The sequence below is a fragment of the Macaca mulatta genome, chromosome X (assembly GCF_049350105.2).
Source record: "Macaca mulatta isolate MMU2019108-1 chromosome X, T2T-MMU8v2.0, whole genome shotgun sequence".
Lineage (NCBI taxonomy): Eukaryota > Metazoa > Chordata > Mammalia > Primates > Cercopithecidae > Macaca > Macaca mulatta.
The window spans coordinates 48,070,722-48,096,993 of NC_133426.1; the positions used below are offsets into that span (position 1 = coordinate 48,070,722).

General features: G+C 41.9%; 2 protein-coding genes, 1 long non-coding RNA gene and 1 other non-coding gene across 11 annotated transcripts in view; 2 read left to right on the plus strand and 2 right to left on the minus strand.

Annotated features, from left to right (window-relative positions):
- The window catches only part of ZNF182 (zinc finger protein 182), an 82,751-nt gene extending 78,866 nt beyond the window's left edge, over window positions 1-3,885 (minus strand). For all 3 annotated transcript variants that reach the window (XM_077988649.1, XM_077988641.1, XM_077988647.1), the window contains exon 1: window positions 3,811-3,885. The gene's annotated coding sequence lies outside the window, so the exon portion shown is untranslated. The remainder of the gene's footprint in view (window positions 1-3,810) is intronic.
- A 177-nt stretch (window positions 3,886-4,062) lies between these two features.
- On the minus strand, window positions 4,063-17,770 carry ZNF630 (zinc finger protein 630). 6 transcript variants are annotated; one of them, XM_015127308.3, is made up of 5 exons: window positions 17,377-17,770; window positions 13,261-13,449; window positions 7,327-7,453; window positions 6,958-7,053; window positions 4,063-6,721 (listed from the first exon to the last, which is right to left on the minus strand). In XM_015127308.3, the coding sequence occupies exons 2-5, from the start codon at window positions 13,273-13,275 to the stop codon at window positions 5,061-5,063; spliced, it is 1,899 nt and encodes a 632-aa protein (XP_014982794.1). In that variant the 5' UTR covers window positions 13,276-13,449; window positions 17,377-17,770; the 3' UTR covers window positions 4,063-5,060. The 6 variants fall into 6 exon arrangements, with proteins under 6 accessions (XP_014982794.1, XP_028697783.1, XP_014982793.1 ...); XM_028841950.2 differs by having other exon boundaries at window positions 17,169-17,580; XM_015127307.3 differs by lacking the exon at window positions 17,377-17,770 and adding an exon at window positions 16,967-17,073.
- Window positions 17,341-22,891, plus strand: LOC144338592 (uncharacterized). The gene is made up of 2 exons (XR_013412837.1): window positions 17,341-18,468; window positions 21,694-22,891. It is a non-coding gene; the product is annotated as an uncharacterized LOC144338592 (long non-coding RNA).
- Window positions 22,892-26,115: 3,224 nt separating this feature from the next.
- LOC114675253 (small nucleolar RNA U13) lies at window positions 26,116-26,219 on the plus strand. Its single transcript, XR_003726338.1, has one exon. It is a non-coding gene; the product is annotated as a small nucleolar RNA U13 (small nucleolar RNA).
- Window positions 26,220-26,272: the final 53 nt, after the last annotated feature.

The window sequence follows — 26,272 nt, forward strand, 5'->3', positions numbered from 1 at the left end:
AGCAAGAGCAAACACATTCAAAAGCTAGCAGAAGGCAAGAAATAACTAAGATCAGAGCAGAACTGAAGGAGATAGGGACGCAAAAAAAACCTTCAAAAAATCAATGAATCCAGGACCTGGTTTTTTGAAAAGATCAACAAAATTGATAGACCGCAAGACTAACAAAGAAGAAAAGAGAGAAGAATCAAATAGACACAATAAAAAATGATAAAGGGGATATCACCACCAACTACACAGAAATACAAACTACCATCAGAGAATACTATAAACACCTCTATGCAAAGAAACCAGAAAATCTAGAAGAAATGGATAAATTCCTGGACACATACACTCTCCCAAGACTAAACCAGGAAGAAGTTGAATCCCTGAATAGACCAATAACAGGCTCTGAAATTGAGGCAATAATTAATAGCCTAGCAACCAAAAAAAGTCCAGGACCAGACGGATTCACAGCTGAATTCTACCAGAGGTACAAGGAGGAGCTGGTACCATTCCTTCTGAAACCATTCCAATCAATAGAAAAAGAGGGAATCCTCCCTAACTCATTTTATGAGGCCAACATCATCCTGATACCAAAGCCCGGCAGAGATACAACAAAAAAAGAGAATTTTAGACCAATATCCCTGATGAACATCGATGCAAAAATCCTCAGTAAAATACTGGCAAACCGAATCCAGCAGCACATCAAAAAGCTTATCCACCATGGTCAAGTGAGCTTCATCCCTGGGATACAAGGCTGGTTCAACATATGCAAATCAATAAACGTAATCCATCATATAAACAGAACCAAAGACAAAAACCACATGATTATCTCCATAGATGCAGAAAAGGCCTTTGACAAAATTCAACAGCCTTTCATGCTAAAAACTCTCAATAAATTCGGTATTGATGGAACGTATCTCAAAATAATAAGTGCTATTTATGACAAACCCACAGCCAATATCATACTGAATGGGCAAAACCTGGAAGCATTCCCTTTGAAAACTGGCACAAAACAGGGATGCTCTCTTTCGCCATTCCTATTCAACATAGTGTTGGAAGTTCTGGCTAGGGCAATCAGGCAAGAGAAAGAAATCAAGGGTATTCAGTTAGGAAAAGAAGAAGTCAAATTGTCCCTGTTTGCAGATGACATGATTGTATATTTAGAAAACCCCATCATCTCAGCCCAAAATCTCCTTAAGCTGATAAGCAACTTCAGCAAAGTCTCAGGATACAAAATCAATGTGCAAAAATTACAAGCATGTTTATACACCAATAACTGACAAACGGCCAAATCATGAGTGAACTCCCACTCACAATTGCTTCAAAGAGAATAAAATTCCTAGGAATCCAGCTTACAAGGGACGTAAAGGACCTCTTCAAGGAGAACTACAAACCACTGCTCAGTGAAATAAAAGAGGACACACAAATGGAAGAACATTCCATGCTCATGTTTAGGAAGAATCAATATCGTGAAAATGGCCATACTGCCTAAGGTAATTTATAGATTCAATGCCATCTCCATTAAGCTACCAATGACTTTCTTCACAGAATTGGAAAAAGCTACTTTAAAGTTCATATGGAACCAAAAAAGAGCCCGCATTGCCATGACAATCCTAAGCCAAAAGAACAAAACTGGAGGCATCACACTACCTGACTTCAAACTATACTACAAGGCTACTGTAACCAAAACAGCATGGTACTGGTACCAAAGCAGAGATACAGACCAATGGAACAGAATAGAGCCCTCAGAAATAATACCATGCATGTACAACCATCTGATCTTTGACAAACCTGACAAAAACAAGAAATGGGGAAAGGATTCCCTATTTAATAAATGGTGCTGGGAAAATTTGCCATATGTAGAAAGCTGAAACTGGATCCCTTCCTTACACCTTATATGAAAATTAATTCAAGATGGATTAAAGACTTAAATGTTAGACCTAAAACCATAAAAACCCTAGAAAAAAACCTAGGCAATACCATTCAGGACATAGGCATGGGCAAGGACTTCTTGTCTAAAACACCAAAAGCAATGGCAACAAAAGCCAAAATTGACAAATGGGATCTAATTAAACTAAAGAGCTTCTGTACAGCAAAAGAAACTACCATCAGAGTGAACAGGCAACCTACACAATGGGAGAAAATTTTTGCAATCTACTCATCTGACAAAGGGCTAATATCCAGAATCTACAAAGAACTCAAACAAATTTACAAGAAAAAAACAACCCCATCAAAAAGTGGGTGAAGGATATGAACAGACACTTCTTAAAAGAAGACATTTATGCAGCCAACAGACACATGCAAAAATGCTCATCATCACTGGCCATCAGAGAAATGCCACAATGAGATACCATCTCACACCAGTTAGAATGGCGATCATTAAAAAGTCAGGAAACAACAGGTGCTGGAGAGGATGTGGAGAAATAGGAACACTTTTACACTGTTGGTGGGATTGTAAACTAGTTCAACCATTGTTGAAGACAGTGGGGCAATTCCTCAAGGATCTAGAACTAGAAATACCATTTGACCCAGCCATCCCGTTACTGGGTATATACCCAAAGGATTATAAATCATGCTGCTATAAAGACACATGCATACATATGTTTATTGCAACACTATTCACAACAGCAAAGACTTGGAACCAACCCCAATGTCCATCAATGATAGACTGGATTAAGAAAATGTGGCACATACACACCATGGAATACTATGCAGCCATAAAAAAAGATGAGTTCATGTCCTTTGTAGGGACATGGATGCAGCTGGAAACCATCATTCTCAGCAAACTATTGCAAGAACAGAAAACCAAACACCACATGTTCTCATTCATAGGTGAGAATTGAACGATGAGAACACTTGGACACAGGAAGGGGCACACCACACACTGGGGCCTGTTGTGGGGTGGGGGGAGGGGGGAGGGGGGAGGGATAGCATTAGGAGATATACCTAATGTAAATGACGAGTTAATGGGTGCAGCACACCAACATGGCACATGTGTACATATGTAACAAACCTGCACGTTGTGCACATGTACCCTAGAACTTAAAGTATATAAAAAAAAAACCCACCTCTGCCCAAGGGACAGTGCTATGGTTTGAATGTGTCCCTTCCAAATTTCAGATGTTGCCAATGTGCTAGTATTAAGATGTGGGGTCTTTAAGAGGTGGTTAGGTCACAAGGGCTGCTCCCTCATTAATGGATTAATGCCCTTTTAAAAGAAGATTCAGGAAGTGTTCAGTTAGCTCATTAGCTTATTAGCTTGCCCTTCTGCCTTCTGCTATGTGAGGACATGGCAAGAAGGCCCTCACCATTCCAAATACTAGTGTCTTGATCTTGGACTTCCTAGCCTCCAGAATAGTAAGAAATAAACTTCTATGCTTCATAAATTACCAGTCTCAGGTATTCTGTTGTAGAGGTACAAAGTGAACTGAGATAAACGATAAGGGAATCATCCATCTAAAATCTTGGCACTAAGTGGAAAGGTAAAAACGTCCTCTGAACATTTATAGCCACTGGCCTGCCATCATGCTTCTTTGCAGCTTAAACTCTCACCTTCCAGGTATTATGGACTATCAAGATTAAGAATATCAGGATTATCCTTAGCTTCCTGAAAACCCTTTGGGAGACTCCCTCCCTTTGTTACACTCTGGAACAAAAGTAACACATCTAAAACGGTACAAATGAAATCAGGACCACATGATGAAGGGTCAAAAGACAATAAAGCAACAAAAACAGGATGCACAACAGGAAATATGCTGGGAGTCCTAAGACCAAATAGATTCGTTATACCAACAAACAAAATTGGGCTGAACAATAGGATTTACCTACTGAAAAACAGTGCTCTCAGATTGGACCACAATGTCTAAAGTAGTTCTCAGATTAAGATACATAATCCAAATATACCTATAATAAATCAGAAAGGGTGAGATTAATTGAATTACACATTAAAGAAGTTAGAAAAAGAAAAAAAATTTAAAAGCAGATGGAAGGATTTTAGTGAAATAAAAGCATAAATGAATAATTAGAAAATAGAAAAATGGCAAAATGCATGAACTGCAATACAGGTGAGGAAGAGTAAAATAAATAAAATATTAGCATTTATTTACCTAATTGAGGGAAAAATCACAAATACACTCTATGAGAACTATGTTGGAGAAATAACCCCAGATATAAAGGAAATTAATCATGAGACTACTTTACCCAAAATTATACAAATATATTAAGAACCTTGAGGAAATACATGATTTTTAAAAATTACAAAGAGTCCATATTTCTACATCTATATATTGATATATCAATATCTCAATCTAAATGCATATATAGGCCGGGTGCTGTGGCTCATGCCTGTAATCCCAGCACTTTGGAAAGCCGAGGTGGGCAGATCACCTGAGGTCAGTAGTTGGAGACCAGCCTTGCCAACATGGTGAAACCCCATCTTTACTAAAAATACAAAAATTAGCCAGGCCTGGTGTTGCATGCCGATAATTCCAGCTACTCAAGAAGGTGAGGCAGGACAATTGCTCGAACCTAGGAGGTGGAGGTTGCAGTGAGCCAAGATCGCACCACTGCACTCCAACCTGGGTAAGAGTGAGACTCCATCTCAAAATAAATAAATACATAAATGCATATATAATCTAAACAGAAAAATATGATGGAAGAAATAGAGAAAGATGACAAAGAGATACCCTTCAAATAATGCGCCATGCCCAAATAAATTCACAAGAGAATTCTATAAAGCATTTTAGGACCAGACAACATCAAAGTAGTGCTAATTCTTCCAGATACATTTATCCTGTGAAGGGGGCCAAGATAGTTTTGAGGGTGAGCAAATCGATTCCATATTTGTGGTGTTGAAAATATTCTGAGGGCCTAACCAGATCATTCTGTGGAAGGGTAATCATATATACTGGGGAACATATGAGTCTATTCTACAGCTGAGAAGTTGTCACTATTTCTGTTCAATGTGAGTTTTCCCATGCACAGTGAGGACTGACTTCTGGGAATAGACCTTCCCACAATCAGCACATATACAAGGTGTCTTTACTATATGGATTCTGATGCCCAGTGAAGTATACATGCTAGCAGAAGGCCTTCCCACAGTCACTGCATCTGGAGGGTTTCTCCCCAGTGTGTCTTCTCTGATATGTAATCATCTGTGATTTCCGGAAAAAAGTCATCCCAGACTCAGCACATTCAGGGGGTTTCTCCCTAGGATGGGTTTTCTGATGTATGAGTGGAGACTTCCCACAGAAGGCCTTTCCACATTCACTACATTCATAGGGTTTCTCTCCAGTATGACCTCTCTGATGTAGAATGAGATGTGACTTCAGGGAAAAGGCCCTCCCACACTCGGTACACTCATAGGGTTTCTCCCCTGTGTGAACTCGCTGATGAATAATGAGGGGTGATTTCTGGGAGAAGGTTTTGCCACATTCACCACACTCATAAGGTTTCTCCCCTGTATGAATTCTCTGGTGTATGATAAGAGGTGATTTCTGAGAGAAGGATTTTCCACATTCAGTACACATGTAAGGTTTCTCTCCAGTATGAAGTCTTTGATGACCAGTGAGGTGTGACTTCTGGGAAAAGGCCTTCCCACAGTCAGTACACACATAAGGTTTTTCTCCTGTATGAATTCTTTGATGTCCTATGAGGTGGGACTGTTGGCAGAAAGTTTTCCCACATTCATTACACTTGTAGGGCTTCTCTCCAGTATGCGTTCTCTGATGTATAATGAGCTGTGTTTTCCGAGGGAAGGTCTTCCCACATTCGGTACATTCATAGGGCTTCTCCCCAGTATGAGCTATCCGGTGTATAAAAAGATGAGACATTGCACAGAAGGCTTTCCCACATTCACTGCATTCAAAGGACTTCTCTCTGGTATGAACTCTCTGATGTATAATTAGATGTGACTTCTGGGAGAAAGCTTTTGGACACTCAAAACATTCATAGGGTTTCTCTCCAGTATGGACTCTCTGATGAACAATGAAAGGTGACTTCTGGGAGAATGCTCTTCCACACTCAGTACATTCATAGGGTTTCTCCCCAGTGTGAATTCTCTGATGCACAATGAGGTGTGATTTCTCACTGAATGCTTTCCTGCAATCTCCACATATATATGGTTTCTCTCCCGTATGAATTCTTTGATGTATAATGAGCTGTGACTTCTTGATAAAACCTTTCCCACACATACTACAAACATTGGGTTTCTCTCTGGCTTGAACTTTCTTATACTGAACATGGGCTTGCTTATGACTGAGAACTTTTTCACTTTGACTGTCTCCATAGGGCTCCATTCCAGTATGAATGAAGCCTTCCTTCTCAGGCACAGAACAGGAAACATTATACCTAGGTGGTCTCCCACATCCAAATCTCTCAATGGGATTCTTTCTTGCATAGCTCCTATTATAATTTAGTAAGTCTGAATTGGACTTTAAGCTATTTTCACATGAATCAAGCTTATGGAATTTTTGACTTGAAGGAGCAAGGTCTGTGCACTGATTGAACATTTTCCCAAATGCACTATACTTGGAACCCGTCTCATCAGTCAATGTTTCATGACTGATGACTGTGACTTGCCTCAAAACTCTGTCTTGATTTCCTTGATATCTATCTATCTGCCAGATTTTTAAAACAGAGTACAATGAATTATCCTTTGGGGCTCTTTCTAGTATCTCCCTTTGAAATAAAAGTTCTCCAGAAATGATCTGCTGGGAAGATTCAAGGCCTTTCACTCTGTCTGAAGGAAGAAGAAAGAGGCAAAATCAAATACACACACACACACACACACACACACACACACACACACACACACAACATTTGGCAATGAACAGAGGTACTAGGAAGGTGGCTGTTGTAGAATGAATGTTATAAAGGAGGCCTGATAAATTTTAAGGAAGAAAAAAGGTAACAGATGTCAGAGATGTCAAGGAAGAAGAAGATGCCCTCTTGACCATCTACCCACTTCTCACTTACCTGAGTAGATCCACCTTGACAACTCACTCTCTATGATCCATGGGTCCTTTCCATGTTCCAACTTAAATATTACATCTGGTTTTATACCTGAACACCCTGTTAAGAGAAAATTGTAGTGGCTTTGGACTTGGCAGCTCAGAAATTCATGAAGAGAAGCACTTGCAGGGGCCTCCCAGCAAAGTTGAATCCTTAACTCACACCATAACATAAAAATTAATTCTAGATATAACAAAAGTATAAACATGAAAAATCAAAACTATAAAAGAACACACTCTATTAAAGGAATATCATAAAGGTCATGGTATTGACAGCTCTAAAAGAAGGATGAGGAGGATTTGATTCATTGGTACACAGGGAATCTGCCCTTACCCACGGAGACCAGGTGACTATAGGTCTCCAGCATCACATCCCTATGTAGGGTCTTCTGAGCAGGATTCAACTGCTGCCACTCTTCCTTGGTGAAGTCCACAGCCACATCCTCAAATGTCACTGGTTCCTATAACAGCACATTCTTGTACAATCTGCTTATTCTGGTCATTTTTACCATAGCAATACATGTAGGATGCCTACTTTGCACTTTGCCCAGCATACTTTATGAGAGAAACAATGTAAAACCCTGCCATTAGCAAGCATAGTTAATGGAACAGAACAGATAGTCTAGAAATAGATACAAATAAAAATATGAAATTTAATATATAATAAAAGTAGCATTTTAAACAGGTATGGAAAAACAGATTATTCAAAACTAGAGAGCTATCAGAAAAAAAATGTAACTGAATCCCCTACCTCACACTACAAACAAAAATAAATTCAGGACAAAAATTTAAATGAAAAAGAGAAACTATAAAATAAAGACAGGACAGGTTTTAAAAAATAATCTTTGAGTGGAGAAGACTCTTCTAAGCATGCCCCAAAGCCCAGATGCCACAAATGAAGACACTGATAAATGTGACTACTTTATGTATTACGTGGCAAAATATATCAAACAAACCCAAAGGATATGACTAACTAGGGAAAAAATATACACAAAACAGATAGGATGGACAAGGAGTTAATTTATTCCATGTATAGAGAGAACTCCTGCAAAGCAAGAAGAAAACAACCAACAACTTTTTAAAAAATGGTTGATATGGTTTGGCTCTGTGTCCCCACCCAAATCTCATCTTGAATTGCAATCCCCACTTGTCAAGTGAAGGAGGTGATTGAATCATGGAGGCACTTTCCCCCATGCTGTTCTCGTAATAATGAGTGAGTTCTCACAGGATCTAATGGTTTTATAAGTGTCTGGCATTTCCCTTGCTGGCATTTCTCTCTCCTGCCACCATGTGAAGAAGGTCCTTGCTTCCTTGCTTCCTTTCTTCCCCTTCCACCATGATTGTAAGTTTCCTGAGGCTTCCCCAGCCCTGTGGAACTGTGAGTCAATTAAACTTCTTTCCTTTATAAATTACCCAGTCTTGGGTATTTCCTTATAGTGGCATGAGAACAGACTAATACAGTGGTCAAGGGACATGGCCATCATTTCACAGAAAGGAAAATGCAAATGTTTTTTAAACACGTAAAAAGATGCTCAATTTCACTCACATGAAGATAAATGCAAGCTAAAACAAGACACAATTTTTCCCTTACATATTATCAAAGATGGGCATTTGATTAGTCACTGGTCAAATGCTATGACTGGGGATAAGTCACAGTGACTTAGTGTAAGTTAGTAAAGATGTCAAAAAACAGGCATACTCAAATTGTCTGTGGTGTATGTTATATTTTGAAGGCAATTAATTTGGCAATATCTTTCAAAATTTGTAATGTACACATCCTCTGACTTGCAATTTGGTTTCTAGAAGTTATTCTACATAAACATAAACATTCACATATGTGAGCAAATGACATGTGTGAAGACACTGCTTTATAGTACTATTTATAATAGCAAAAGAATGGAAACCATCTCATGGGAGATTGGATGAATAAATTATGCTACGATCTCCATAAGGGAATACTATATGCAATTATAAATAGTAACAAGGAAGGGGCCAGATGTGGTGGCTCACACCTGTAATCCCAGCCCTTTGGGAGGCAGGGGCAGGTGGATCACTTGAGGTCAGGAGTTCGAGACCAGCCTGGCCAAAATGGCGAAATCCCGTCTCTACTAAAAATACAAAAATTAGCCAGGCATGGTGGTGCATGCCTGTAGTCCCAGCTACTCAGGCGGCTGAGGCAGGAGAATTGCTTGAACCTGGGAGGCAGAGGATGCAGTGAGTCGAGACTGTGCCACTGCACTCGAGCCTGGGTGACAGACTGAGCCTCTGTCTCAAACAAAACAAAACAAAACAACAAACAAACAAAAAACCAGCCTGGGCAACATGGCAAAACCCTGTCTCTACAAAAAATACAAAAAATTAGCCGGGTGTGGTGGCACACACCTATAGGCCCAGCTACTAGGGAGGCTGAGGTGAGAGGATCACCTGAGCCTGGGAGGTCAAGGCTGCAGTAAGCCAAGATAGTGCCACTGCACTTTAGCCTGGGCAACTGAAGTGAAACCCTGAAAAAAAAAAGGAAAGCAAACAAGCAAGCAAGCAACAAGGAAGCTCTACATTAATTGATATGCTACAATATCTAAGATATACTGTTAAGTGAAAATAAGCATTCATTCACTCAGCAAGCAGTTATTGAGTACCTAGTGAATACCAAGCACTATTCTAGGAACTGGGGATACAGCAGGAAAAAAAACCTGGCAAAAATGCCTTCCCTGAAGGAGTTTATATTCTAGTGAGGGGGGACAGACAAAAAGATTGAGAGAAAAATCACTACCTGGCAAAAAAAAAAAAAAAAAAGTTTGCAATGTGCACTTCAAAATCACTCGTATACAAAAAGCTTCTGGGAAACCATAAGCAAAGACAAAGAAAGAGGGATTCACAGAGAAATACAAAATGGAAAATAAATATGTGAAAAGATGCTGAAGCTTATTTAATCCCTACAGAAAAGCAAATGAAAATGAAATATAATGCTTAATCATAAAAACAACAAGAATGAAAAATACAGATGATGGCTAATGGTGGCAGGAGGGAAGGGGAACCTTGGGAAACAGGTGGACTTTCTTGTAAACAATTTGTGGCCACATGTGTCAGCTGATTACACAGGATCGAAATACAATTTGGACCAGGCAGGGTGGCTCACGCCTGTAATCCCAGCACTTTGGGAGGCTGAGGTGGGCAGATCACCCGAGGTCAGGAGTTCGAGATCAGTTTGCCCAACATGGTGAAACCCAGTATCTGCTAAAAATGCAAAAATTAGCCAGGCCTGGTGGCAGGCACCTGTAATCCCAGCTACTCGGGAGGCTGAGGCAGGAGAATCGCTTGAACCTGGGAGGTGGAGGTTGCAGTGAGCTGAGATCACACCACTGCACTCCAACCTGGGGGACAGAGTGAGACTCTGTCTCAAAAAATATATATGTACGATTTGAAAAATATTCTTTAAATTTTAAGCATGTGTGCCTCTGACCTAGCACACTCATGTCTAAGAATGTGGCCTACACAAATACTTCACAAATATAAAAAGATGTCTTTATAAAGTTGTTTTATTTGTGACTTCACTGCTTGAGAGGTCTGGTTAGGTCATGTACTAGCTGTGTGATCTCTGTGCCTCGTTTTCTTCATCTGAAAAATGGGACTAACAATGATACCTAGCACAGAGGGTTCCTGGGTAAATTAAATGAGTTAATTCCATGGTATTTTATAATAGCAGTGCCTGGCACATGATAAGCACTGGGTAAACAGTAGCTATGATTATTCTTATTATTATAACTATTGTATATAAAAGAAAAACTAGAAATAACTTTTTTACAGCCCATCAACAAGGTTCTGGTATCCTGCAAACATTAAATGGACATTTAATGGACATTAATTTGACAATGTAGATCAGTGGACAATGTAGATCAGGACATAGCAAACTATGGCCTGCAGGCCAAATTTAGCCCATAATGTGTTTTTCAATGGTCCACAAGCTGAAGTGGTTTTACACGTTTTCTTTTGAGACAGTCTTGCTCTACCACCCAAGCTGGAGTACAGTGAAACAATCTTGACTCACTGCAACCTCCTCCTCCCAGGCTCAAGTGATTCTCCTGCATCAGCCTCCTGAGTAGCTGGCACCACAGGCGCATGCCACCATGCCTGGCTAATTTTTGTATGTTTTTGTAGAGATGGGGTTTCGCCATGTTGCCCAGGCTGGCCTAGAACTCCTGAGCTCAAGCAATCCGCCCACCTTGGCCTCCCAAAGTGCTGGGATTATAGGCGTGAACAGCTGCACCTGGCCTGGTTTTTACATTTTTAATGATTAAAAATAAAGTCAAAAGAAGAATAATATTTTGTGACACATGAAAATTATATGAAATTCAACCTTCAGCGTCCATAAATAAACTGTTATTGAATCATGGCCAGACTCATTGGTTTACATATTGTCGATAGCTGCTTTCTACCTAAAACAGCAGATTTGAATAGTTGCAACAGGGACCGTATGGCCCACAAAGCCTCAGATATTTCGATCTGTACCTCTACAGAAAAAAATTTGCTGAGCCTTGACTTAGAGGAACTGAACAAATTGAAAATTACAATTTACCAAATCGGACATAAAAAGAAATAGAAAATTTGAATGGTAGTATATCTTTTAAATAAATTGAATATATAATTTAAAACCTTCCCACAAAGAAAACTCCATACCCTGATGGCTTCACTGGGGAGCTCCTCTAAACATTTAAGAAGGAAATAGGCTGGGTGCGGTGGCTCATGCCTGTAATCCCAACACTTTGGGAGGCCGAGGTGGGTGGATCACCTGAGGCCAGGAATTTGAGACCAGCCTGCCCAACATGGTGAAACCCCATCTGTACTAAAAACACAAAAGTTAGCTAGGCGTGGTGGTGGGCACTTGTAATCTCAGGTACTTGGGAGACTGAGGCAGGAGAATCTCTTGAACCTGGGAGGCAGAGGTTGCAATGAGCCGAGATCGTGCCACTGCACTCCAGCTTGGGCGACAAGAATGAAACTCCATCTCAAAAAAAAAAAAAAAAAAAAAAAAAAAAAAAAAAAAAAAAAAAAAAAATTAAGGAGGAAATAATACCAATATTACCCCAATTTTCCCAGAGAATATAAAGAGAATACTTTCCAACATGAGGCCAACGTAACATGATGCCAAAATGTGGCAGAAACAATACCAGAAAGTAAAATTACAGGCCCTTATGTCTTATGAACATAGTAGTATAAACCCTAAACAAAATATTAACAAGGGATTGGCTAGATCATGATGATGATAATAGGAGTAGGTGGGGATAAAAGATAGATAAAACAAGCTTGGCTATCAGTTGATAATATTTGCAGATGGATAATTACAAAAGGGTTCACTAAAATCTCTACTTTCGTATATGTTCAAAATTAACATTTTCCAAATAAAAGGTATTAAAACTACATTTATTGAGTATATTTTATATTAGGCAAGAAAAAAAAGTAGCAGAATAGAACAGAAACAGTGTGTGTATTTTTTTGTGTGGTAAAGAAAAAATACGTGACAATAATGAGATCATTTTCACACATTTACACATCCATCTACACATATAGATGGAGTTATAAATGCATGAAGAAAAGAGATACTCCTCAAACCAGATAATCCTAGTTATGTCAGGGAAGGAGGAAGAAGTGAGATTGGAGATATTTCACTTCTTTTTTTTTTTAAACTATATTGTTTATATTCTTTGCCCCATGTATAGGTTACCTTTTCAGGGAGGCGGAAAAAAAAACCAGACTAAAATTGGAAGAGCAGAGAAGGAACTGGTCTTGAGTTGGGTTGAGACCCCACAAACTCTGAGATGACAGCAAAGGAGCCATGGAAAACAAGGAAACTATCCCACTCTCCAAGCCCCTGCCCGAGAACTTTAACTAAAAACATTCTCTTTAGAACAACTACTGACAATACCACCCTGAACTGAAAACCACTGGCCTTCAGGAAAACTCAGTAACAAAATTCCTTAGGTTAAAGTCCCAGAAATCTTGACTTGCTAAGGAGCTGGACTGATTTCTTTTTGTGGAGAATGCAAATCACATAATTGATCATGCTATGTTACCCTTTTCACTGGAGCTGCCAGGAGGCTCATAGTCAAAATGCTTAGTTACGTTTCTATGAAGGCCAGATGATCTGTGTATCTTCACAGCAATTTTGCCTGTTGATCATCTATTCTTTCTAAATTTCTCTAATCCTTATTTTCAACGAACTGCCCTTTCCCATTTTGTTGTGGGAAAACCAAGTGGCAAACAAATAACTTACCTGGGACTCAATCATTTTCTGTTTCTCTTTGGAAAGCAATTGGGGGCGGGGTGGGGTGCAGAAGAGTCTAGGAGATCAAGCTGAATTAACCACTCTTCAATAGCTGGATGTGACAATGTGTTGCTTGTTAATTCATTGATGACTTGTGTTTCTCATCTGACTTGGTAATTCCATTTCCAGAACTTTGTCCTAAGGTAATAATCATGGATACGTGCAGATATTTAACCACAGAAACCTTCAACACAGTTTTGTCTTTAACACCATATTATTGAAAATAATACAAATGAGCAGCACTAAAGACTGGGAAAATAAATTATAGAACCTCCAAAGGCTTGAAAGGCAGGCAGCCCTTAAAAGCAACACTCTAGATGATTAAAAGAGGCTCAGGAAACACCGCCAGCAAATGTAAAATATGGTCTTGTCTGGGTCTTTACTTGAATAGACAAAAGAAATTTTTGAGATAATCGTGAAAGTTTGAACCCTGACTAGATATTTGATAACATTAAGGAATTTAACCATTGATTATCTGAAGATATTATTGTTAATTATTTTACCTTAAGGTAACAGCATCGACCTTTAAGGCCTTATCTTTTACATAATGAAGCGTGTATGGATGAAAAGATATGTCTGGGATTTGTTTCAAAATAATAAAGACTACACATGTAAAAAGTCATTGAATTACATACAGGCTGGGTGCGGTGGGCCAGCACTTTGGGAGGCCAAGGCGGGTGGATTGCCTGAGCTCAGGAATTGGAGACCAGCCTGGGCAACATAGCGAAAACCCGTCTCTACTAAAAAATACAAAAATCAGCCAGGCATGGTGGTGCGTGCTTGTAATCCCAGCATGCTGGGAGGTGGAGGAGGGCAAATTGCTTGAGACCAGGCGTTCGAGACTAGCCTGGGTAACATAGGGAGACCCATCTCTACAAAAAATTAGCCTGGCATGGTGGCGCACACCTGTAATCCCAGCACTTTTGGAGGCTGAAGCAGGCAGATGGCTTGAGCCCAGGAGTTCGAGACCAACCTGGCCAACATGGCAAAATTCCCCTCTACTAAAAATTAGCCAGGCATAGTGGTGGGTGCCTGTAATCTCAGCTACTAGGGAGACTGAGACATGAGAATCACTTGAACCCAGGAGATGGAGTTTGCAGTGAGCCGAGATTGAGCCACTGCACTTCAGCCTGGACTACGACTGAGTGAGGAAAGAAAGGCAAGAAAGGCAGGAAGGAAGGCAGGAGGGAAGGCAGGAAGGAAGGCAGGAAGGGAGGGAGGGAGGGAGGGAGGGAGGGAGGAAGAAAGAAGAAAGGAAGGGCATTCTGGGAGGAAGAAGTGAGAGGGTGGCCTAGATGAGGACTTGGCGAACTTTTTCTGTAAAAGGGTCATATGGTAAATGTTTTCGATTTTGTGGGGTCTGTGGTTTCTGCTGTAACTACTCAGCCCTGCCATTGCAGGTTGAAAATAGCCCTACACAATACATAAACTAAAGGTGCTCACTGACTGTGTTCCAATTAAACATCATTTTTGGGCACAGATATTTGAGTTTTATATCATTTTCATGGGTCACAAAATATTCTCCATTTGATTTTTTTCCAAGGATAAAAAGTGTGAAAAAACTATTCTTAATTCCTGGCTGTATTTTTTTAAAAAAGCAGCATGTCAGATTTGGCCCACTGCCCAGTTTTCTAGCCCCTGGTCTAGATAAAACAAGATTGGCCATGAGTTGATGACTGATGAGACTGGGTGGTGGGCATAATGGGGGTCCATTATACAATTCCCTCTATTTTTGTGGATGCTTGAAAATTTCCATAAGAAAGGTTTATATTTAAGTATTACCATAGAAATAATCTAAGTAGTACTATGGAAATTAAGTTAATGGCATGGAAACATCACTGCAAAATGAAGAAGAGGCAGAACACAAGAATGTGTTCCTAATTGTTTAATAACAGAATAATAGGCCAGGGTGGTGACTCACACCTGTCATCCCAGTACTTTGGGAGGCCAAGGCAGGAGGACTGCTTGAGTCCAGAAGTTCGAGGTCAGCCTGAGCAACATAGTGAGACCTCATTTCTACAAAAAATAAACAAAATTAGCCGGGCGTGGTGGTGCACACCTGTATTCCCGACTACTTGGCAGGCTGAGGCAAGAGAGTCACTTGAACCTGAGAGGCGGAGGTTGCAGTGAGCTGAGATCACACCACTGCACTCCAGCCTGGGCAACAGAGCGAGACTCTGTCAAAGAAAAAAAAAAAAAGGAAAAGAAAAACAACCATGTAGATCACACATTCTCATTGGGGGTGATACTGCCCCCAAGGAGGCAAAAATTAGTTCTTGGTGGTCAAAAAAAAGAAAGAAAAATTCTTAGATATTACAATGGTTTGTGACCCTCCAAAGCAACCCTAGCTGACAAAACCTTATTCCTTGGTATTTAATTTCCTTCACCAGATTTTGGTATTACATGAGCAGCAGTAACCTTGAGTTCAAGGAAGATCCATGAAATATATACAAAATCAGTGCTGCAAAACTACGGTGAATAGGTAACATTCAGGTATTAACTCACTTCTCATCCCAAGCCTCACAGGGTAGGCCCTGCTATTATCCTCATTTCGCAGTGGGGAAACTGAGGCCTGGAGAGGTTTAATGAGTTGTCTAAGATCACACTGCCAGTGATTTAGAACAAGGTGATAGAAGAACAAAAAGTAAAGAACTCCTCCCAAGCTGTCCTGGCACTAAAATTTTCAGAGATTCAACACCATTTGCTTCTGGGTGCCCTAAAAAATTAGTTATCCTCCTAAATTCCACAGGACATTGTCTGTTTTTTAACTGAGAATGTGCTTTACAGTTCGAAATTAGCTTAAAATCTTCATATTTAAAGCCATAAAATGAAAAGAGAAGCCAAAAATTGGAAGATTTGCAAAACACATACCACTACTAAAGGAGTGGTATCAGAATATATAAAAACAATTCCTGGCTGGGCACAGTAGCTCACGCCTGTAATCCCAGCACTTTGGGAGGCCGAGATGGGTGTATCACCTGAGGTCAAGAGTTTGGGACCAGCTTGGCCAACATGGGGAAACCCCGTCTCTACTACAAATACAAAAAAATTAGCCAGGCGTGGTGGCGGGCACCTGTAATTCCAGCTACTAGGGAGGCTGAGGTAGGATAATTGCTAAAACCCGGGAGGCAGAGGTTGCAGGGAACCATGATTGCTCCACGCACTCCAGCCTGGGCGACAGAGCGAGACTTCGTCTCAAAAAAAAAAAAAAAAAAAAAAAAAAAAAATTCCTACAAATCATTAAGAAAAAAGCAGAGAGTCTAACAGAAAAATGAACAAAAGACAGGCCCCTCACAAAAGAGGATCTCCCAGTGATCAATCCTTATAAGAAAATGTGCTCAAACTTATTGGTCATGAGGGAAATACGAATCAAACCACCGAGTCGGACTCCTCCATGAGAATGTGGACACCACAAGGGCAGAGATTTTTGTTTATTCATGGACATATTATTGATCTGAAAGAGTCACCCATCATGGACCCCACAGAACGTCAACACTGACCCCACACACTCCCATTCTTGTCCCCATAGACCCTCATCCCTCACCCCAGATCCCCCTATCCATTCACCCCACGGACCAGCATCCCTCACCCTACAGACCAACCATCACTCACCCCAGACTCCCTTCACCCATCCCATAGAAGCCCCATCACTCACCCTTACAGACATCATCAAGCACTGCACAGATCCCCCGTCACCCCACAAACTCCCATTCGCGTAACCCACATACTGTTACCCCTGGTCCCACAGACTCCCCTATCACTGTTCTCCACGTCACTCAATCCCCTCCTTAGGCCCTCCACTTGTCCCCATCCGTCACTGATCACATAGACCCGCAGCGTTCAGCCAGGCCCCTCACCCCGGCTCTGCTCTCAAGCCGGGCTTGGCTTCCCGCCTGCCCAAATGCGTTCAACATCCCCCAAAAGGCCATTTCCCCTTCCAGTCCTCCCGGGGAGATGTCAGGGTGACGCGGGAGCTTATCTTTCGCTGGCTCCGAAACAGCCGCGAAGCCGCGAAGCCGAGCTCTACCAGTAATAAAAATGGCGTCATTCCGCCAGCGCCAGGACCTCTGTCGCTGGCCGTGGTCTCGCACTGCTTCCGGAGGCTCCCATTCCAGCCAGAGGAGAGGTGCGTTTGGGGGCCCGGGGGAGTCCTCATGATATCTCCGAGTTTGGGTATTCGAAATTGATCCTACGAAAGCAGTGTGAGGCTTGGAAGGGCCGCGACTGTCCCGGGCGGGTGAGTGGGCGTTCCCGGCCACCAGAAGAGGCACGGCCTGAGCATAGGCGTGGCGATATGGCAGAGTGGGAAGGGGGGAAAGTGGGAAGGCCGGACAGAGCACCCCTCGGGAGATTCCTCTGCAGAAGCGGATTCCTAAAACGTCTGGAGAAAGGGAAGAGACCTTTGACATCATACAGCCATTCAGGGGACTCACACATACTCGCCCACCTCTCCCCACCTGGCCTCGGCGCCCTCCCGCCTTCCTATTGTTCCTCCTAGGCGTCAGGACCCGTCCCCGTCTGTCACTCACTGCCCACCGGTCCTCCATTGGCTCCTTTGAACACGGAAGGGCCTGCCTTCACCTGTCATTTACAGCCTGGACTTCTGCTCACCTTAGTTCAAGTAGGCTTATATGGCCTTTTGCAGCCCATATCAAAACTAAAAGAGTTCATAGAGTCAGAGGTTCGAGGTAAAACCTAAGGGACATTGGTTTTAGGAGAGTTTAACAAAGGGCTGGATTGGAAGTCAGCCTGGAACAGGATTGCAGAGTTAACAAAGGTTCATGTTCTATACAAAACAGGAACTCTGATGGTTGCAATAGTTAAGAAAGTCCTAAGATTCAATACTTCTATCAGGGTGTATGGATGGAGAAAACATGAACAAATACCCTGCCTAAAGATCAAATCAGAGGGGCACTGGTGGTGGAATAGTAACCCAATTCCGAAGTTATTTCAGAGAGGACTTGAATGGAAGGTTAACTTAGACTCAAGTCTGAACCACAGACCAGAGACCCATTAAAGGTGATGTGGTTAACAGAGGCCCAGAATTCACAGCCTATACCAAAGGGATAATGATGGTGGAAGAATTAATCAAGGTCTGACTTCAAAGTCAAACCAAATGACATTCATGATAAAAATGTTAACTGAGGGCCGGGCACAGTGGCTCACACCTGTAATCCCAGCACTTTGGCGGCTGAGGCCGGAGGATCATGTGAGCCCAGGAGATCAAGACCAGCCTGGGCAACATAGTGAGACTCCATCTCTATAAAAATAAATGTTAACTGAGGGCTGGGGTTGGCGGATACAGGAGAAGGGGCACAAGTAGCTAAAAAGTTAGTACAGCTTTGATTTTCTGTACATACCAAATATCATAGATGGAGAGGACTTAACTGAAGTCTGCAGTCAGTATAAAGATCTGAGGGATGCAGAGTGTAGTGGCTCACTCCTGTAATCCCAGCACTTTGGGAGTTCGAGGCGGGCAGATCACTTGAAGCCAGGACTTTGATACCAGCATGGCCAACATGGTGAAACCCTGTCTCTACTAAAAATACGAAAATTACCCAGACGCAGTGGCACATGCCTGTAATCCCAGCTGCTTGGATGGCAGAGCCATGAGAATCACTAGAACCTGGGAGGCGGAGGTTGCAGTGAGCAAGACCTGAGGCACAGTAATGGGGAAGGAGTTAACAGACATGCAAAACGATTCACATGTAAATTGCCCTGGTAATGGAAAAGTGAACAGACCCTCAAGCTTAATACACAGACCCGGGATTATTAATTTTCCACCCTCAAAGCCCTGAATTCTGTCTCTAGATCCAAACCCAGTAATAGTGGAATGGATAACAGATTCCCAGTTCAAGGCAAAATCAAGGGTTGATTTAGATTGGAAGAATTAATAGAAGCCCAAGTTGGAGAGCACAGATAAGAGACTTTGATGGTGGAATTGCTAACAATGGCTGGGGTTTGAGGTGAGGTCAGAGGGATAGGGATGGTGGAAGAGTTAAGAAGGACTTGGTTTGAGTATAGGCAAGATGGGCATCAATGGTGGAATATTTCAAAGATGCCTGTATTCATTTCCTATTGCTGCTCTAGCAAATTATCACAGACTTACTTGATCAAAACAACACAAATTTATTATCTTACAGTCCTGCAGGTCAGAAATATGATATGTGTTTCACTGGGCACTCCCTGTATTCCTTGACTCGTGGTCCTTTCCTCCATCTTCAAAGCTGACAGTGTAGCATCTTCACATCGCTCTCTGACAGTAACCTTCTGCTTCCATCATCACATCATCACATCTCCTTCTCTCTCCTTCTCTAACTCAAACCCTCTCCTTCCCTGTTTTTTTGTTTTTTTAAATAATAGAGACAGGATCTTGCTCTGTCACCCAGGCTGGAGTGCTGTGGTGTGATCAGAGCTTACTGTAACCTTTAACTTCAGGGCTCAAGTGATCCTCTCACCTCCGCCTCTGGAGTAGCTAGGACTACAGGCAGACACCACCATGCCCAGCTAATTTTTAAACTTTTTTTTTTTTTTTTAAATGGAGTCTCGCTCTGTCACCCAGGCTGGAGTGCAGTGGTGCGATCTCGGCTCACTGCAAGCTCCGCCTCCTGGGTTCACGCCATTCTCCTGCCTCAGCCTCCCGAGTAGCTGGGACTACAGGCACCCACCTGAATGCCCGGATAATTTTTTGTGTTTTTAGTAGAGATGGGGTTTCACCATGTTAGCCAGGATGGTCTCGATCTCCTGACCTTATGATCAGCCCACCTCGGCCTCCCAGAATGCTGGGATTACAGGCGTGAGCCACTGCACCCAGCCGTTTTTTAACCTTTTGTAGAGACAGGGTCTTGCTAGGTTGACCAGGCTGGATTCCATCTGCTGGCCTCAAGCAATCCTCCCAACTCAGCCTCCCAAAGTGCTCCCTCCCTCTTGTAAGGACCCTTGATTACATTGGGCTCATCTAGATAATCCAGGAAAATCTCATCTTAAAATTCTTAATCACATCTGCAAAGTTCCTTTTGCCATGTAAGGTAACATATTCACAGGTTCTAGGGGTTGGGAGAGGGACATCTTTTGGGGACTATTAACCTGTCTACCACAATGCTCAATGTTTAAGTCAAACCAGAGGGCCAATGGGGGTGGAAGATTTGGTTAAAGCATGGGGTATTAACAAGAGAAAGCTATCAATGGTTCGAATCAGCTTTAAATTCACATAAGATGGGCATAGATGAGGGGTCCAGGCTGTTATGTCAGAATTGCATCACGGGCCTGAGTTCAAAGTTAAAACAAAGGAAATTGATGGAATCTCAACAGAGACCCTGAACCCTGGATCAAAGCCCCAGGAGCACTGGTGGTTAAAAAAAAAAATGTTAACAGAGACCCACGTTTAAGATCTAGAATATAGACACATTGATGGTGGAATAATTAACAGGTTTGAGGTTAAAACTGAGGGTCGGTTGGCTGTGGTGGCTCATGCCTGTAATCCCAACACTTTGGAAGGCCAAGGTGGGTGGAACACAAGGTCAAGAGATCAAGAACATCCTGGCCAACATGCTGAAATCCTGTCTCTACTAAAAATACAAAAATTAGCTGGGCATGGTGGTGCATGCCTGTAGTCCCAGCTACTCAGGAGGCTGAGGCAGGAGAATTGGAGGCAGAGGTTGCAGTGAGCCGAGATCGTGCCACTGCACTCCTGCCTGGTGACAGAGCGAGACTCCATCTCAAAAAACAAAACAAAAAATCTGAGGGTCATTGATGATTAAAGACTTAACAGGGCTGGGTGCAGTGGCTCACACCTATAATCCCAGCACTTTGGGAGGCTGAAGCAGGAGGATCACTTGAGCCCAGGAGTTCAAGACCAGCCTGGGCAACACAGCAAGAACCCATCTCTACAAATAAAAAAATAAATAATTAGCTGGGTGTGGTGGTACATGCCTGTAGTCTCAGCTACTCCAGAAGCTGAGGCAGAAGGATCGCTTGAGCCCAGGAGTTCGAGGCTGCAGTGGGCTATGATTGTGCTGCTGCACTTCAGCCTGGGTGACAGAGCAAGACCCCTAAAAAAAGAAATTTAACAGCCAGCCAGATTCAATGTCAAAAAATGGGAACATTAATGCTAAAATCTATAACTGAGCTCTAGGTTTAATGTATCAATCAGAGTGGGAAAACTAATGGTGTTAAGAAACCTGGATTTAATTCACAGATCAGAAGAGGCATTGACGGAGGAAAAAATAAAAAGAAGTCAGGTTTGGTTTTCATGATAGAAATGAGTTGATGATGAAAATAGTTAACAAAGACCTCAGTTAGATGCCCCAACAAGTAGGGCATTAGGGCCGGAAGCATTAACAGAAGTAGGCATAAAGAGAAAACTGAACAGGCTGGGCACAGTGGCTCAAGCCTGTAATCCCAGCACTTTGGGAGGCCGAGACAGGTCACTTGAGGTCAGGAGTTCAAGACCAGCTTGGCCAACATGATGAAACCCTATCTCTATTAAAAATACAAAAATTAGCCAGGCGTGGTGGCACATCCCTGTAATGCTAGGTACTCAGGAGGCTGAGGCATAAGAATCACTTGTACCCTGGAGGGGGAGGTTGCAGTGAGCTGAGATCATACCACTGCACTCCAGCCTGGGTGACAGAGTGAAATTCCATCTCAAAAAAAAAAAAAAAAAAGAGAGAGAGAGAGAGAAAACTGAACAGAGAACCAGGTGCTGAGTGGCAGTGAAGGTGGAAGAGTTAACAGAGGACCAAGACCAAGGCTCAGATCTGAAGGCCGTAGATGGCAGAAATGTGACCCAAGGCCCAGATTCAATGTGGAGAAGAGAGGACACATAATCTGCTGTGTAGTCCTAACTAAAGCCACAATCATGTCTAGACTTAATTAGTGTTATACAGTAGCTGCTGTGGACTGAATTGTGTTCCCTCAAAATTTGTATGTTGAAGTCCTAACACCCTACATGACTGCATGGGAGATACGGCCTATAAGGAGATGATTAAGGTTAACGATGTCAGAAGGTGGAACCCTGATGGGAGACAAGTGTAAGAGACACAAGAGATTTTCTCTCTGCCATGTGACTACACAGCATGAAGGCAGCCATTGGCAAGCCAGAAAGAAAGGCTTCACCAGAAACCAAACCTTTCTGGAACCTTGATCTTGGACTTTCCAGCCTCCAGAACTGTGAGAAAATAAATTTCTATTGTTTAAGCCATCTAGTCTACGGCATTTTGTTATTGCAACCTGAGCAGACTAATACAGTAGCTATGTACATCTTTAAGATTTCTCTCAAATATGTGGGAAACCATGTATGACAGGACCCCTGGAAGTTAAGAATGTTCATGATGATCAAAGCCCTTCTCAATAATTTTTTGATGCTTCTCTCTAGACACATCCACAGGAATTTTTTAAAATAAAATGTTTAGGCAGAGCACAGTGGCTCAGGCCCATAATTCCAACACTTTGAGATCCCAAGGCAGGAGGATAGCGTGAGCCCAGGAATTGGAGACCAGCCTGGGCAACATAGCGAGGTCCCATCTCTACAAAAAATGTAAAAAAAAAATAATAAAAAATAAAATAATCTTTACAAAAATGTTTGATGCAGTAAGTAATGCCCTTCATGCATACTCCTGGACTCTAGGCCCAGAGCTTCTGATCCAATAAGTCAAGGATGAGGTCCAATAATCTGCATTTATTTTAATGCTTTATTTGGAAATAATTTCGAACTTACAGAAAAAGTTGCAAAAATAGTACCAAGAACTCTCATGTACCCTTCATCCAGATTCTCCAAATGTGATTATTTTATCCCATTTTCTTTACATATATATAACATATATGTACATATATATGTGTGTATATTATGTGTGTATGTGTGTGTGTGTGTATATATACACACATACATAATTTTTTTCTGAGGGAAGGATGGTGGGTAACCTATCCAGTCAGCCTGGCAAGGTGGCTTAGGCCTATAATTGCAGCACTTTGGGAGGTCAGGGTGGGATGATCACTTAAACTAAGGAATTCGAGACCAGCCTGGGCAACATGGCAAAATCCCATCTCTATCAAAAATACAAAAAATTAACCAGGTGTGGTGGCACACACCTGTGGTCCCAGCTACTCAGGAGACTGAGGCAGGGGGATTGCTTGAACCTGGGAGGTGGAGGATGCAGTAAGCCGAGATCACGCCTCTGTACTCCAGTCCGGGCAACAGAGTGATACTCTGTCTCAAAAAACAAACAAACAAACGAAAAAAAAAAAAAAAACAGTAAATGTCCCTAAATACTAGTGTGTTTTTGCTAAAGAAAAACAGAGAAAACAGGACATTGCCTTATATAACCACAATATAATAATCAAAATCAAGAAATTAACATTGGTACAGCACAATTATCTAATCTTTAAACCTTTTCAGGCCGGGTGCAGTGGTTTGTGCCTGTAATCCCAGCACTATGAGAGGCCGAGGCGGGTGGATCACTTGAGGTCGGAGTTCGAGACCAGCCTGGCCAACATGGTGAAATCCCATCTCTACTAAAAATGCAAAAATTAGCTGGGTGTGGTGGTGGGTGCCTGTGATCCCAGCTGCTCGGGAGGCTGAGGCAGGAGAATCGCTTGAACCTGGGAAGCAGAGTGGTTGCAGTGAGCTGAGATCACGCCATTGCACTCCAGCCTGGGTGACAAGAGTGAAACTGTCTCAACAAAACAAAACAAAAACAAAATCAAAACCTTTTCAAAATGTGCCAATAGTCCCAATAATGCTCTTTACAGCAAAAGAGAACTTTTTTTCTGTTCCTGGATCCAGTCCAGATTATGCTTTGCATTTACCTGTCTCATCTCTTCAGTCTCCCTTAATCTGTCCTTTCTTCATCTTTTATGACATTGGCCTTTTTTGAAGGACATAGGCAGGTTGTTTCACAGAATGTACCTTGGGTTCATACTGACATCTCTGATTCCAGTCCAAGGTCTCAGGATTATTCTAGCCCTACCTCCTTTCCAGATTTGTAAGGCCTTTCTCAGGCAGTGAGAAACATGGCTCTCATTATCTCTATTTTACTCAGTTGCTCAATCCTCATATACACATAAAGTAGTCTCAGAATTCCTAACCATAACCCTGTGTAAAAAAAAAAAAAAATCACTAACTAAATTACAACATTTGCCTGGGCATGGTGGCTCATGCCTGTAATCCGAGCACTTTGGGAGGCCGAGGGGGGAGGATCACTTGAGCCCAGGAGTTCAAGATTAGCCTGGGCAACACAGGGAGACCCCATCTCTATTTAAAAAATAAAAATATTTGTGTACAGTCATTTTTGCTTTTTGTCTTATAGTATCCAGTGAAAATAACTGTTTCCCAAAGTTACTTAGATTAGTTATTTTCTTCCTCATGCCCGTTAGCATGGTTATGTTATTCATTTGTAATATGCTTAGGTTCCTTTGTTTCTATTTATGTTCCATTCTGGGTTCCCCCAAGCCTAGTTTATTTTAATGTATTTATTTTGTCACCCACTTCCTCACTTTTCCATATCTATTTTTGGAATATGTGAAACATTACTATGCTTCTAAAAGAGGCAAAACTATACCAAAAGAATAAAAGTGTTCCTCCCTGCTCATCCCTACTTCCTGTCCCCTCCTTTCCACCACGTGCCTACCCATTCCCTTTAGGTAACAAATCTCGTTCATTATTGTTTCATGTGCAAGCTCAGGATGAAAGTGTTGGGCCCTGGGAGGTGGATTCCCATGATTCCATGCTCTGGTTCCCTTCTGCAGTAAATGTATCCAAAGTCCTGACCGTGCTTCTTAAATTTTCTGGGTGTAATGTATTGAAGAGGGTCGGGGAATTCACCTGAGCGCTTGGTTGTGGGATCATCCAGAAATTGAGGAGTTTCACTATTTTATTTAATTTAGCATTTAAAAAGGTAAGGTGTGTTCTATATACCTGTAAGAAAACAGCCAGTTTATGGCAAAAACGGTGCCATCTTGAAGCAAGCCCACCATCATGATCAATGTTTGACTCCTGCATACCGAGGTGTTTTGCAGCAAGATTTTTAAACAGTTCCTGTAGTATAGGTAACCTTAATAATAATGCTTATTTAACCTGCCCAGTTTTCTTTCTTTCTTTCTCTTTTTTCTTTCTTTCTTTCTTTCTTTCTTTCTTTCTCTCTTTCTTTCTTTCTTTCTTTCTTTCTTTCTTTCTTTCTTTCTTTCTTTTTCTCTCTCTCTCTCTCTCTTTTTCTTTCTTTCAGAGTCTCTCTCTGTCACCCAGGCTGGAGTGCAGTGGTATGATCTTGGCTCACTGCAACCTCTGCCTCCCGGGTTCAAGCAATTCTCCTGCCGCAGCCTCCAGAGTAGCTGGGATTACAGGTGCCTGCCATCCACACCTGGCTAATTTTTGCATTTTTAGTAGAGACAGGGTTTCACCATGTTGGCCAGGCTGGTTTCAAACTCTTGACCTCAAGTGATTTGCCCGCCTTGGCCTCCCAAAGTGTTGGGATTACAGGTGTGAGCCACTGTGCCCAGCCTCCCCAGTTTTCCAGAGTTTTGGCAAGAAAGTCTAAGACCAGACTGGCTGGACATGCCTTTACTCTAAAAGCATGCTATAGAAAGAATACTTTCTGATGGGCGGGTGCGGGTTTCCACCCTCTTAGAACTCCCTGAGACATGGCTTCCATTCCTAAGTCCCTATTAAATATTTCTTTCTGAGAAACTGGGCTTGTCAGCCTTGCTCTTCTGCTTTTCAGTTCTCTTGACCTTTAGGGGTGGGTTGCATATACCAGCTACTGTGGAACATTTGCTGAGCCAGGCAGGAGCTGAAGAACCAAGAAATTGATCCTTTTGTAGTTCCTAAGCATGATGATTGGGTGTTCATGTGCTTATGTGAGATGTGCCTTTCTCAAACCTTGTTATGACATCAGCACATTATTCAACTGATATGAAAAAAAAAAATGGGTTAGGGGAATGAAGCATCTGTGTGTGAAACTCTAGG